Source organism: Gracilinanus agilis, chromosome 1 (genome assembly GCF_016433145.1).
Source record: "Gracilinanus agilis isolate LMUSP501 chromosome 1, AgileGrace, whole genome shotgun sequence".
Lineage (NCBI taxonomy): Eukaryota > Metazoa > Chordata > Mammalia > Didelphimorphia > Didelphidae > Gracilinanus > Gracilinanus agilis.
In genome coordinates, this window is record NC_058130.1 from 716,201,882 (window position 1) to 716,214,219 (window position 12,338).

At 47.9% G+C, this 12,338-nt stretch overlaps 1 protein-coding gene across 1 annotated transcript in view; it reads left to right on the forward strand.

The window, feature by feature from the left end:
• Positions 1-12,120, forward strand: part of DPP9 (dipeptidyl peptidase 9) — a 54,664-nt gene extending 42,544 nt beyond the window's left edge. Inside the window, exons 15-21 of the mRNA XM_044671009.1 lie at positions 134-269; positions 1,254-1,399; positions 2,723-2,869; positions 4,258-4,410; positions 4,997-5,139; positions 6,942-7,053; positions 8,925-12,120. Of these exons, the coding sequence (XP_044526944.1) occupies positions 134-269; positions 1,254-1,399; positions 2,723-2,869; positions 4,258-4,410; positions 4,997-5,139; positions 6,942-7,053; positions 8,925-9,017 (930 nt within the window). The 3' untranslated portion in view covers positions 9,018-12,120. The remainder of the gene's footprint in view (positions 1-133; positions 270-1,253; positions 1,400-2,722; positions 2,870-4,257; positions 4,411-4,996; positions 5,140-6,941; positions 7,054-8,924) is intronic.
• The last annotated feature ends 218 nt before the right edge of the window (positions 12,121-12,338 follow it).

Genomic DNA, 12,338 nt, shown 5'->3' on the forward strand with positions numbered 1-12,338 from the left:
GGCTCATACTGGGAGGAAGTAGCAGAGCTGGAGTTAGAGCCTGAGTCTTCTGATTCCCAGTGCCAAGCGAGAGGGGGCCCTGGAGAGGTGCTCAGCAGCCTTCTTAACTTGTCCTTCTCTTTCTGGCTTCTAGAACTTTGACATGTTCATCAGCCACTACAGCAATGTGAGCACCCCACCCTGCGTGCACGTCTACAAGCTGAGTGGCTCTGATGACGACCCACTCCACAGACAGCCTAAGTTCTGGGCCAGCATGATGGAGGCAGCCAGTGAGTACTGCAGGGCTCCTACTGTAGCTGGGAGATCACTGAGGCTGGCCAGAAGCTCCTCCCCTCCCCCTGCCCCCCCAGGATGGCCTCAGGACACCCTGCCCTTACACAGAGTAGTATGGGCCACTGCAACAAAGGGGTGAAACAGCAGGGTTTTGTCAGTCCTTTTCTCCTTTGTGGCTCAGTTGTCTCCAACATATGTGTGTATGTTGCTCTTCTGCTGCTTCTGCTGCAACTGTCTCCCAGCCACCTGAGGGTGAGGGGAGGCAGAGTTCTGTAATCATTTTACTGCAGCATGAGTGTGAGTCATTGTTCTCTAGCCTCTGTCAGAGGCAGCCTGGAGTGAACATTTAGTAAATGCCTAGTGTGGGCCAGGCACTGTGCTAAGCACTAGGCTTCTCAGCTTTGTCCCTTTCCATGATATCCTGACAGCGTGACCTTGGCCAAATAACTTCTCAGGGCCTCGTGTGCCTCCTTTGTACTATGAAGGAAGGAAAGTAGACCAGATGGCCTTTGAGGTTCCTCCTAGCTCTGACCTTCTTGTATCCTCTGTGATGTAGGTTACCAGAGAGATACTGTAAGTATAGACAAGAGCATGGGGCTGAAAGTTTGGTGACCTGATGGAGGCTCTTGTCTTTGTCTGGAATTTGGGCAACTTCCAACTGTCTCTGACCCCTTCATTTTTTTTTTTTCATTTGTAAAACGAAAGGGTTAGACTAGCTGATCTCCATGGGTCCCTTCCACTCTGCGTTCTAGGCTGTACCTCTTCTGACATCCCTTTTAGCTCTGACCTTCTGTATTCTGAGAGTCCTGATATTCCATGCTCCATGTTTTAAGGCCATTCTCAGCTCTGCGTACAAAAGGGAACGTTTGGGGTTATCGTAGCTCAGGGTGGCACAGCATTCAGCTGCAAGGCTTTGGTATGTGTCTGTGATTCCCCAAGGCTGAATGTAACCTCTGAGCTGCTGGCCTTGTGCTTTCCAGGCTGTCCCCCAGATTATGTGCCTCCTGAAATCTTTCACTTCCATACGCAGTCTGATGTGGAGCTGTATGGCATGATCTACAAACCTCACAATGTCCAGCCTGGAAAAAAGCATCCCACAGTGCTCTTTGTATATGGAGGACCTCAGGTCAGTACACAGCTGGGCCTCTGGCCCTTCTCCCCTGCGCTTTCCTCTCCTTTCACTTTGGACATTGGCTTTCCAGGAAGACAGGGTAATGTGGGCATCGTCCGCCTGGTCAGCCAAGATTTCATTCTGCAAACTGATTCAGCAATTATTAAGCACCTCTGTTCATTCAGAGCCTTATGCTTGACTCTGGGGAAAGGGGAAACAACAATTAATAACATGCGGTTCTTGTCTCATAATTTGCCTTTTAGAGGGGGCAGGGCTGGTAGGACATGGCATGGACACAACTAGCCCTTACTGATCCTAAATGTATTAGAGGAGAATAGTCCTTGCTCTGTGAGGTATGAGAGATAATTTTAGTAAATCATTCAGTAAATGAATATAAGTAAGTCCTGTCTGGTGATGGCCATGTGCTCTGGGGTCAGCTCAGCTCAGTGCAGAGAAGCTCATCAAGACAAAATAAATCATTGGTGCTTGGAGTCTTGTTTGGTCACAGTAACTGATAAAGTCTGCATCATGGGGAGCAGCGGCGGGGAAGGGGCGGGGCGTGATAGGTGTTGAAATCAGTGTTGGAAGTACCCCCAGAAGACATCTCGGATCACTGACTTTTGTGTTGACACTGCTCCTTCCCAGTAGTGCCCGGGCTGGGAGAGAACAGAAACATCAGGCACACTGCCTGGCCCTGGAGAACTTAGTCAAAAAGATAACAAATAGATGAAGAATTATGGTAAAGGCCAAAACAGCAGTAAAAAAGGAGAAAGCAATAGTTCCACACTGCATTGGGCCCAGAAAGAATTCTTCACAGGGGCGGTGAAGCTCCAACCAGTTGGCATTTGTTGGGAGGAGCATGATATCAGGGTCATCGGAAGGTTTGGAATTAGGAAGCCTGGACTTGGGTGCCGGAGCTACCATTTACTAGTTGTGGGACCTTGACTGAAACACTGGGCCCCTTTGAACTGAATGAGGGATTCAGAGACTAGATACCACCCAAGGCCATTCTCTGAATGTCTAGAAGCAGTGGAGAGGAAAGGGCGTTCTGAGATCGGAGGACAGGTTGTGGTCAGAGAGCTACAGGCAGAGGCCCGGAGGTGGAGGGAGTGCTCAGAATGTGTTTGGGGGACATGGAGAGATTCTTGATGGAATAGAGGATATACACTGGGGGATAGGTCAGAATCAGGGATGCCACCATTTTGGTTTAGGATGGGGTACATTAGAAGGAGAATGGGTCTTCATTGTTTTTTGTGACTTCCAAGATTCTCCTTACCCAACATCCTAAAACCTATTGTGCCAGGCTGTTCATTGTGTTCCTTCTCTACCCTGCTGTAGGTACAACTAGTTAACAACTCTTTCAAAGGCATTAAGTATTTGAGACTCAATACGTTAGCATCTCTTGGCTATGCTGTGGTGGTGATTGACGGCCGGGGCTCTTGTCAGCGAGGACTCCAATTTGAAGGGGCTCTGAAAAACCAAATGGTAAACTTCGTTTCAGTCTGTTCTTGGGGGATAGGCCCATGCTGGGTTTCTTCGGGGAAATCTTCTTGGGAACATAGCAATGTCTTCCCTACAATACTGCCCCACAGCTAGGAGCTGGCTCTAGGACCTCCTTGGCTCTGTTTAGCATTTCTTCTTCTTTTTTTTTTTAATCCTTTATGTTCCATCTTGGAGTCAATATTGTGTATTGGCTCCTAGGTGGAAGAGTGGTAAGGGTAGGCAATGGAGGTCAAGTGACTTGCCCAGGGTCACACAGCTGGGAAGTGTTAGAGGCCCGATTTGAACCTAGGACCTCCCGTCTCTAGGCCTGGTTCTCAATCCACTGAGCTACCTAGCTGCCCCCCTGTTTGGCATTTGTTAATTTAAAAAGTCAGCAAGTATTTATGAAGTGCCTGCTGTGTGTCAGGCATAGTGCTAAACACTGAGGATACAAAGAGAAGGCAAGTAGAACCTGCCTTTAAGGAGCTCCCACTCAAATGGTAGAGACAGTGTGTAGATGGCTCTGTACAAGCCGTGTGTGTACATATATGAATATATCTGTGTGTTTGTATGCATGTGTATATTTTAACTTCAGGGTCCTCAGAGGGAAGGCACTAATATTAAGGGAGCCTGGGAAAGCCTTTACAGAAGGTGGGAACAACCAGACCTATAACTTGATCAGTAAGCCTTTAATGAGCCGTTTACTCTTTACCAGACACAGTTAGGGGAATTTGAACATTTTAGCTCCTGGGCTCACATTCTAGTTGAAAACATAAAGAACAGTAGCAGGATGGGACATAACCAGAGGCCCAGATGATCGCTGTGGCTATTAGGAGCTCAGGGTGTTCAGGAAGAAAGGGAAGATGTCAACTGTTCACATTCCTATGTGTGGTGAAAGGACAGACCTGATTAGAATTGTGGCTTTGCGACTTAATAGCAGCCACCTGGTCCTGGACTTGCCAGTTCTACTCTTTTGGTCTCAGTCTCCTCCTCTTTAAAATAGGGACATTGAACCAGATATCCATGATCTCCTCCTGGCTCTGTGTTGGTGGTATACAGAGCACACGATGCACTGATTCTGAAAACAATCCTGGAAGGTCAGCCTTACGGAAATATTAAGCAGCTTGTCTAAGGTCATACAAGTAGGTAGCCACGGAGTTAGGACTTGAACAGGGAGTCCCCAGGCCCAAGTCCAGCACTATTCTACAGCACAAGTTAGAAAAGAGGGCCTCCGGAGAAGGGCCAGACTTGAGCTACACGGGCCTGGCGCTGGAGCAGCCTGTGTGCCCTCTGGCAGTCCGTTCAGCCAGTGCTGAGGGCCCGTGTCCTTGCAGTCGCTGTAGCCGGCTGGCTGAGACAGGTCTCCTGACTCTTCTTTCTCTGCTTCCCAGGGTCAGGTAGAAATAGAGGACCAGGTGGAAGGGTTACATTTTGTGGCTGAGAAGTACGGTTTCATCGACCTGAATCGAGTCGCCATCCACGGCTGGTCTTACGGCGGCTTCCTTTCCCTCATGGGGCTGATTCACAAGCCCCACGTGTTCAAGGTGAGTGCCCCCGTGCCAGTTCCAGGCCCTGCCCTGCCCTTCTGTACTGCTCTGCGAACTTAGTGTGCTGGGGACGGAACGTGGGCAGCTCCCGTGCCAGCGAGGTGGTCGTGCTACTTGGCTGTTTCTCCCTGCAGCAGTATTATGGGGAAGAGCCCTCTTTCCTCATTGCCCTCCACTGCTGATCCACGAACCGCATCCGGCTTCACAAAACCCATCAGCAACTTTGTGTTTAAGGCTGAACCCGGGACACCGGCCTCAGATGGGCAGAGGTGGGGAATGGTGTGGAGAGGAGTTGGGTGAGGGGTCATTAGGCCCGTGGAGGTGGCTGGGGTTGGGGGATGAGGACAAGGCAAAAAAAGAAATAAATAGTGGGGACTTGGCTGCCGGGAGGGCCTCAAAAGCCAACTGTCTAAGGGCCCCCATCTTCCTCCCCACCAGCCCACTGATGGACCCAGTAGTCAAGCTTTATGAAAACTATTCCTTTGGGTCTCTTGAGTTTAGAGCGAGGGCCAGCAGATTGACTGGTGTATTGGGTTTGGATGACCTTAGCTTCTTGTGTCCTTGCCCATCTCTTGTTTGCCAGGTTGCCATTGCGGGTGCCCCAGTCACAGTTTGGATGGCCTATGATACTGGATATACAGAGCGGTACATGGATGTCCCAGAGAACAACCAGCAGGGTTATGAGGCAGGCTCTGTGGCATTGCATGTGGAGAAACTGCCTAATGAGTAAGTGGGTTAGAAGACCCCTCTAGAATTCTGGACAATTAGGGCTCCAATTGCCGGACCCTTCCTCACACTGGACCTCTAAGCCTTTACCTTTTGGGTGACTCCAGGATCTTTTCTGAAAATCACTGTTTTTTAAAGGCAAAAAATAAAATACATGGGATTACAAAGGAAACAGTTGTATAGAAATGCACTTATCAGAATGTTTCAAAAGAAAATTTCCAAGCTCTGGGTGAAGAACCCCAAGTTCTCAGGGGCAGCGAGGTAGTACAGTGGATAGAGTTCCAGGCCTAGAGTTCAGAGGATCTAGACTCATATCTGGCCTCAGACACTTCGTGGCTTTGTGACCCTGGGCAAGTCACTTAGCCTGTTTGCTTAGCCCTTGCCCTTCTGTCGTAGAGTTGTTAGTTGGTCAGAAAGTAAGGGTTAAAAAAACCCAGTTCTACACAGGCTCTCTGCTTTAGCTATCTTGATCTGATCGCTGTCCTCTCAAACAACTGTGGGCTTGTTTTCATGCTAGTCTCATTGACTAGACTGGTCACCCCTGAGCTCCCAGGCTTCTTCCTTCAAAGCACCACCTACCCAGGTACACTGTGCAAACCAGCTCAAAAGGCTAGTTTCTCTAGGAAGCCTTTTTACCTTCCCAGAGTTTTCATAGAACTCGCCATTTCTACTCCCTCCATGCCCTCTCCCCCTCCCCAATTCTCTCAACCTCAGTTTCCTCATCTGTAAAATTGGCAGTTGGATTATATAACCTCTGACCTTTTGGAGGACCTAGTAAGCAGGTGCTCAGCAAATCCCTGTTAATAATTATATCTGTAAGTTGTCTTGGAATTATTTGGTGATTTCCTTATAACAATCCTGTGAGGCAGTTAGAGAAACAGCAATAATTCCATTTTTAGGGGAGGTGGACCTGTGGTTTCATGGGAAGAACACCTGGTATGGAAATCTCTCTCAGTGCAGATTGGCAGCTTGCCTGTAACATGGAGTCTTGCTTGGGACCCTGAGAGCCTGTGACTCATCTGTGTCAGAGGGCAGAGCTTAAGCTCCAGCATTCCCAACTCTTAGGGCCAGCTCTCTCTTTGACGCTGCTGCCTCACCTCCACCCCCCACCCCCATTTTGCAGATGAGGAATCTCAGGCACATGAAGGCCTTCCCAGGTGCTCATAGTGTTAGAATTGGGATATGAGCCCCAGGCTCACCTGACTCTTAGGGCAAAGAAGTGAAGCCCCTCTTCTAGACATAGCTGTCGCTGATTGAAGAGAAGGCCCGTTAAGAGTTTCACTGTCTTGCCACATGCTCGTTTTCATCACCACTTCCTTCCTGTCTTGTGTTTGATACAATTCTTCCTTATCCAAGGCAGAAGAGCAGTAAGGGCCAAGCATTTAGGGTTAAGTGACTAGCTCAGAGTCACACAGCTGAAAAGTGTCTGAGGCCAGATTTGAACGTAGGACCTCCCATTTCCAGCCTGGCTTTCTATCTATGGTGCTTTACCCTAATTTCTTTTTAAAACTTCAGTATTTTATACCTTGTTTTTAAAGTGTGCATTTTAAAAGTAAGCTTTAGTTAAAATTTTAAAATTAAGTTTAAAAATTGTTTGAGTTTTTTTTAATTTGATGAACAAAAATATCTTTATGATAGAGAATTCAATAAATATTTAACTCCCTAATAAACCTGATGAAATATACTTCACATTCCTCTTGTTTCTGGGACTGGCCAGAGAGAGATGCTTGGGTCCTAGCCCCAAGGTGAAGTGGTTGGTCTGTCCCTGGAAAAGAGACTCTCATCTATACTTTCTTTTCCAGGCCAAATCGCTTGTTGATCCTCCACGGTTTCCTGGATGAAAATGTGCACTTTTTCCACACAAATTTCCTCGTTTCCCAGCTAATCCGGGCTGGAAAGCCCTACCAGCTGCAGGTGAGTGTGGGCTGGTGAGCATTTCCACTGTCATTCTGGGAGGTGCCTGGGTGGGGCCACAGTTCACTTATCTCATAGGATTTCAGAACTGGAAGGGCTAACAGAGAGGACCTTGGTCTAGGCCTCTCAAGCTATCTAGTGATGTGCCCAAGGACAGAGCAAGAATAAGGACTTGGGCCCTCAGTCCATGTGTCCTTTCCACTGCCAGGAGGCTCAGAGAGGGGGACTCCTTCCATGGGCCTTTCCACAGCAAGTTGACATGAGATTGTTTCTCACATACCTTCCAACTCCAGGTCCTCTGACCCTGTGCCTGGGCTAGGATAGGCAGAGTGGTAGGAGAGGGCAGGCTGCTGCCTTTGCAGGAACAGCTGCCATTTCTGAAGGTTTGCTAGCCATTCTCTACTTAGCTCTGGGAAGAAGGGGCTACATCCCCATTTTGCAGAGGAGAAAGGGGTTCATGGAGAGGAAGGAGCCTCGTGTGCTTATTTCCTCTTCTCATGTTTACCTTCATCATTTCCTTCTACCTCTTGTTCCCCTCCAGCCTCTGCCATGCCCCTTATGCTATAGCCATTCCCTCAAAGGAGTTGTGCCTAGGCAGTTGGCATTACCCACTTATTCTGTTCTTGAAGAAGAGCCTCCCCAACTCAGTGTGGAAAAAAAAAAAATAGTTCCCTTTAATAGAATACTTTAAGGCTTGTAGAATAAATTTTAAGAATTTAATTTAAAAAATTTTTTTAATTTAAGAAATGACAAGAAACTGCTTTTTTAATAAATGAAGGCATGGTATTTCTCCTGTGTCCTTTGGGCCAACTAAATGTGACCAGTCACTTCATACTCACATGCTGCCATCTCCATTAGCATGACTGAGGATGCCTGGAGGATCATTTTCACACGGAGGCTGACCTTGAGCTTAGGCAGAGTTGGGGAGTTAATCATTCACGTTTCTATTATGCTTTATTGTTCAGAAACTCTTCTGGGCTCCTTCTTTCATTTGATCCTCACAAGAGCTTGAGGGAGCAGGCAGCTCTTCACTTTTTCCATTTGGCAGGTGAGGGAATAGAAGTTTGGACAGGTTAAGGGGCTTGACCAAAGTCACACAGCTAGGACATAGTGAGCCCAGGTTCTCTTATTCCTAGTCCAGCACTCCCTCTCCACCTCACAGCTGCTCACTGCATGACAGTGCTAGGAAAATATCTCTGCCCAAGAAATCCTCTTACAAAGTATATGTCTGCAGCCTGAAATTCTACCAGTTGAGACTCATTTCTTAAGACATATAGCCTCAGGAAGCATTTATTAGACACAGAATCGTAGTGTTGGGAGGGACCTCGGTGACCACCTGCCTCCAACTTGTAGCTGAACAATATTCTTTGCAACACACCCAACAAAAGGTCATCCAGATTTTGCTTGGAGATCTGCTGCATTGGGAGAGCCCCTTTCCTCTTGAGACAGATCATTCTCCTTTGGGCCTGATTTTTAGGGAAACTTTTTCTTAAAACAACCATTTACAATTTAGTGTGAATTTACTTATCAGCTTTCCCTTACAACCACCCTCCACCCCCCCACCCTCACCCCCCATCCACCAGTGGTAGCCAAAAGCAGATTTTGCTGGTGGGAAGTGTAGAGAACTAGAGGAATCTGGGCCCTCAGAGTTGTGAGACTAGAGATATCAGGATGGAGAAGGGTCTTGAGGAAAGTAGGGCGGTGTCCTGGACTTTGATTCATGAGGGGTAGGGAGCAAGGCTGGTGTAGTCCAAGAGATCTCTTTTGTCTTAGTGCTAAGAGTTCCTTTTTCAACCATTCCTAAGTCAAGTTGGTGCCAGGAGACAGAAACAAGCAAGTACAGTAATGAGTTCCTTCTGTCTCCCACACAGATCTACCCCAATGAGAGACACAGTATTCGCTGCCCTGAGTCAGGAGAGCACTACGAAATCACACTGCTGCACTTTCTACAAGAATACCTCTGAGCACACGGTCTCGGCCAGACCCATGGAACACTGACAGCTCACCTCTGACCCCTAATAGCCTTCTTATCCAGAGCACAAATGGCCAGCGGCCCACCTCCTGGCTCCCCATCGCTTGGCCTGAGCATGGGGAAGGGGCCAAGGATGCTTGGAATGGTGCCTCCTCCCTTGACTCACCCCTGTGGAATTGCTCTCCATTGCCAGCTGACGCTTGTCATTTTTTTTAACGTCCCTCTATTTTGGCTCCTACTTCTTGGATCCCAGGACTGAAAGACAGTGGCCAATCTCCACCGAGGCTCCCTTTCTGCATCTCCCTCCTACCTGTTTTACAGCTCTCTGGTGGGGAATGAGATAAAAAGCCTTGAAGTGGCTGGAGTTTGGTGGGGGGAGAGGGAGGAGCATCCAGAGCCAAGATAAGCGAATTAGGAAAGCGGCCTTAAGGCAGGAAGCTGTGGCTTCCTGACTGGCCACCTGCTTCTGGTCCCCTGAGACAAACAGCATAGGAGCAGACATCTGGGACCTAGGCACGTGGTCTCTCCCTCCTCCACACTTGGTTTCTTCATGATTGGAGCTTTTACCTATGATGGGCAGCTTGAGAGGTTTATCTGGGGCTGTTGGAGGGGTGGCCTGGCTGCTTAGGGCTGTTGGGATGGCTCAGAGCACTTGCTCTTCTTCTGATCCCCAGAATGGGTGGATCATTGCCAGCAGGTATCTTGGCCACTAGGATGGGTCATCCACCCAGAGGCTCCAGGAGTGTCATCCAGGATTTTTTCCTAGATGAGATGAAATGAATATTTATGTTTCCTGTCCTGTTTCCTCTCTGGTTCTTCTCCATCAGTCTCTCCCCTCCTCCCCAGTACCATTCCCTGAGCTTTCAGGCATGCACTGAAATATTTGCTGGGCTTCAGTTCTCTGCAGGTCAGTGACTGTTCTCCCTCGCCATCTCTCCTGCAATGCATCTTTGTTCACCTAGCTCACGTGAATCACGCGTCCGGGGTTGGGAATTAGAACCATCCCACCTCAGGGTAATCCCTTCCCCTTCCCACCTTCCTTCCCAGCCAAGAGTTCCGCCAGGGGCGTTAAAGAAAAGTAAACGAACCACATCTACTTTGCCCGAGTATTTTAAGTGCGTATTATGAAAAGAAAATATTTTTGTGGATTCTTATTCTTTTATAATTATGAGTGTAAGACGTAGCAACTCATTAAAAATATTACAAATGGCAGCCTAGCATCTGGTGGAGTGTTCTTTGAAGCGAAGATTCAGGTGGGTCGGGCCTCTCCATGTAACTGGAAGGAGTGGGGTGTGTGTGAGCAGGTTTGGGAGGACAACCCCAGCCTGACCCCTTGCCAAACTGGGAGGAAGGAACATTGGAACTGGAATGAAAGGAACTGGAGTTAAAGTAGAGCATTTCCTCTGTGACCTGGGAAAGTTACATTAACTCTTTGGATCTCCACTTGTGCCTCTCTAAAATGAGGGGGTTGGACTAAATGATGGCAAAAGAACTTCCCAGCCAGAGAGCCTAGGAACTATGAATAGCCCGTGTCAGATGTTGGCTATTGTGGTAGATAGAGAGAGGCCCATCTATCTACTGATTCAGTGTGTCTGCTATTTTTGCAAGGGAATAGCTTCCTCTTCTTGTTCAAGAAGGTGCCGCCTACCCAGACGTGGCTAGCGTGCTCCATCTGGAGGACTTGCCGCCTCCGTCAGTAAACTGTACAGCAATGACTGACCTGCTGACTTTCAAACCAACAGTGCCTTTGATAAAGTTTTAAGGAGGGCAAATTCTTACTATTCCTTGTGCTTCCCACACAGAGCAGTGAATTGGAAGCCAGAGAATCTTAGGGCTCAGCCCTCTCGTTTTACAGATGAGGAAACAGGCCCCTAGAGAGGCTCTCAAGGTCACACAGCCTTTAAGTCAGAGCCAGAATTGGAACCCAAGTCTTCTGTTGAAAGGCAAGATAACAACCTTTTTACAGTCAGAGGTACCTGTCCTGTGTACCGCAGAACATAATAAACTGGAATGAAGATATTTTATTACAGTAATTTGCCTGAAACTTTCAGTTAACCAGTTGTGACAGCAATAGATGGAGGCAGTTGTCTTCCAGACATTAAATGACTTCCAAAGGTAGTTAGACACTAGATTAGGTTAAATTGTGGAGAAAGGGAAGATGCTGGATTCTAATCCTGGCTTTGTCACTCTGTAAATGTTTGAGGCAAGATTCTAACTTAGTCAAGTCAAACCACCTTACCACCTTGACTGCCATTCTTGCCCTGTACACCCTGAAACAGTCTAAGACCATGAGCCTTTGGGAATGATGTGGCCTTGATCGACCAGATTTCCTTCCAGCCCAGTCTCACCACAGCCACTGAGGGGAGAAATTGTGGAAAGTGGACCTAAGTTCCTCATCAACATAGGCAACCGCTGCTGACCAACTGCCACTAACAGGCAGATAGATACAAGAACTATGAGAGTGGCAGCACTGTTGTCCCTCCATAACCCCACCCACCCACCCACCCCGCAACTAGTCCGGTTTCTAGCCCTGACTTTTCAGCCACTGTCCAGGAAAGTGACTCCTGTGGAGTGGTGGCCAGCCAGCCATACCAGCTGCCTGCCACTCACCAGGCAGGCCAGCCGGCACTCCAAGGGAGAGGAAAATTAAACCACCACCTCCTTGGATACCATCTCCCCTTGGACCCTGAGGAAGACAGCCCAGGACGCTGGACCTGGGAATAGCAATGCTTCGAGTACAGCGCCCACAGTGATCAGCCTGGAAACTAAGTGCTCCTTCAAGGTGCTACAACTCCCATATACTGAAGACCCAGAAAAGAAAGCTCTTGTCACTGAAGTCCTGGGTACCGTCAAATGGTTCAACATCAGACAATGGCATGATTTTTATCAGCGGAAACGACATTAAAAAAGAGGCATTAAGATCTGCTTTTGGGGCTGCACCCAAAGGAGCATGGGACTTTTCCATCTGACTTCCAGCTAAAACCTTCCATATGTATTATTTCCTCCATTAGACTGTGAGCTCCTTGAGGGCAGGGACTATCTTCCTTTCCTATTTGTATCTCCAATACTTAGCTTTGCATATAGCAAGCGCTTAATAAATGCTTCATTCATTCATCATATGACCTCGAGCTAGTTTTTTTCCCCTCTCTGAGCCTCAGGTTCATTTTTTATAAAAAAGAACTAACTGTTGCCTAGGATCTCCTCTATCTCCAGCCTTCTTTTAATTCCATGTCTTAGTTTGTAAGAGAACCAAGACAGCATTAGGCCCAACCAATCTGTTCATTTTCTTTCCTGTCTTTAATTTGATTCATGG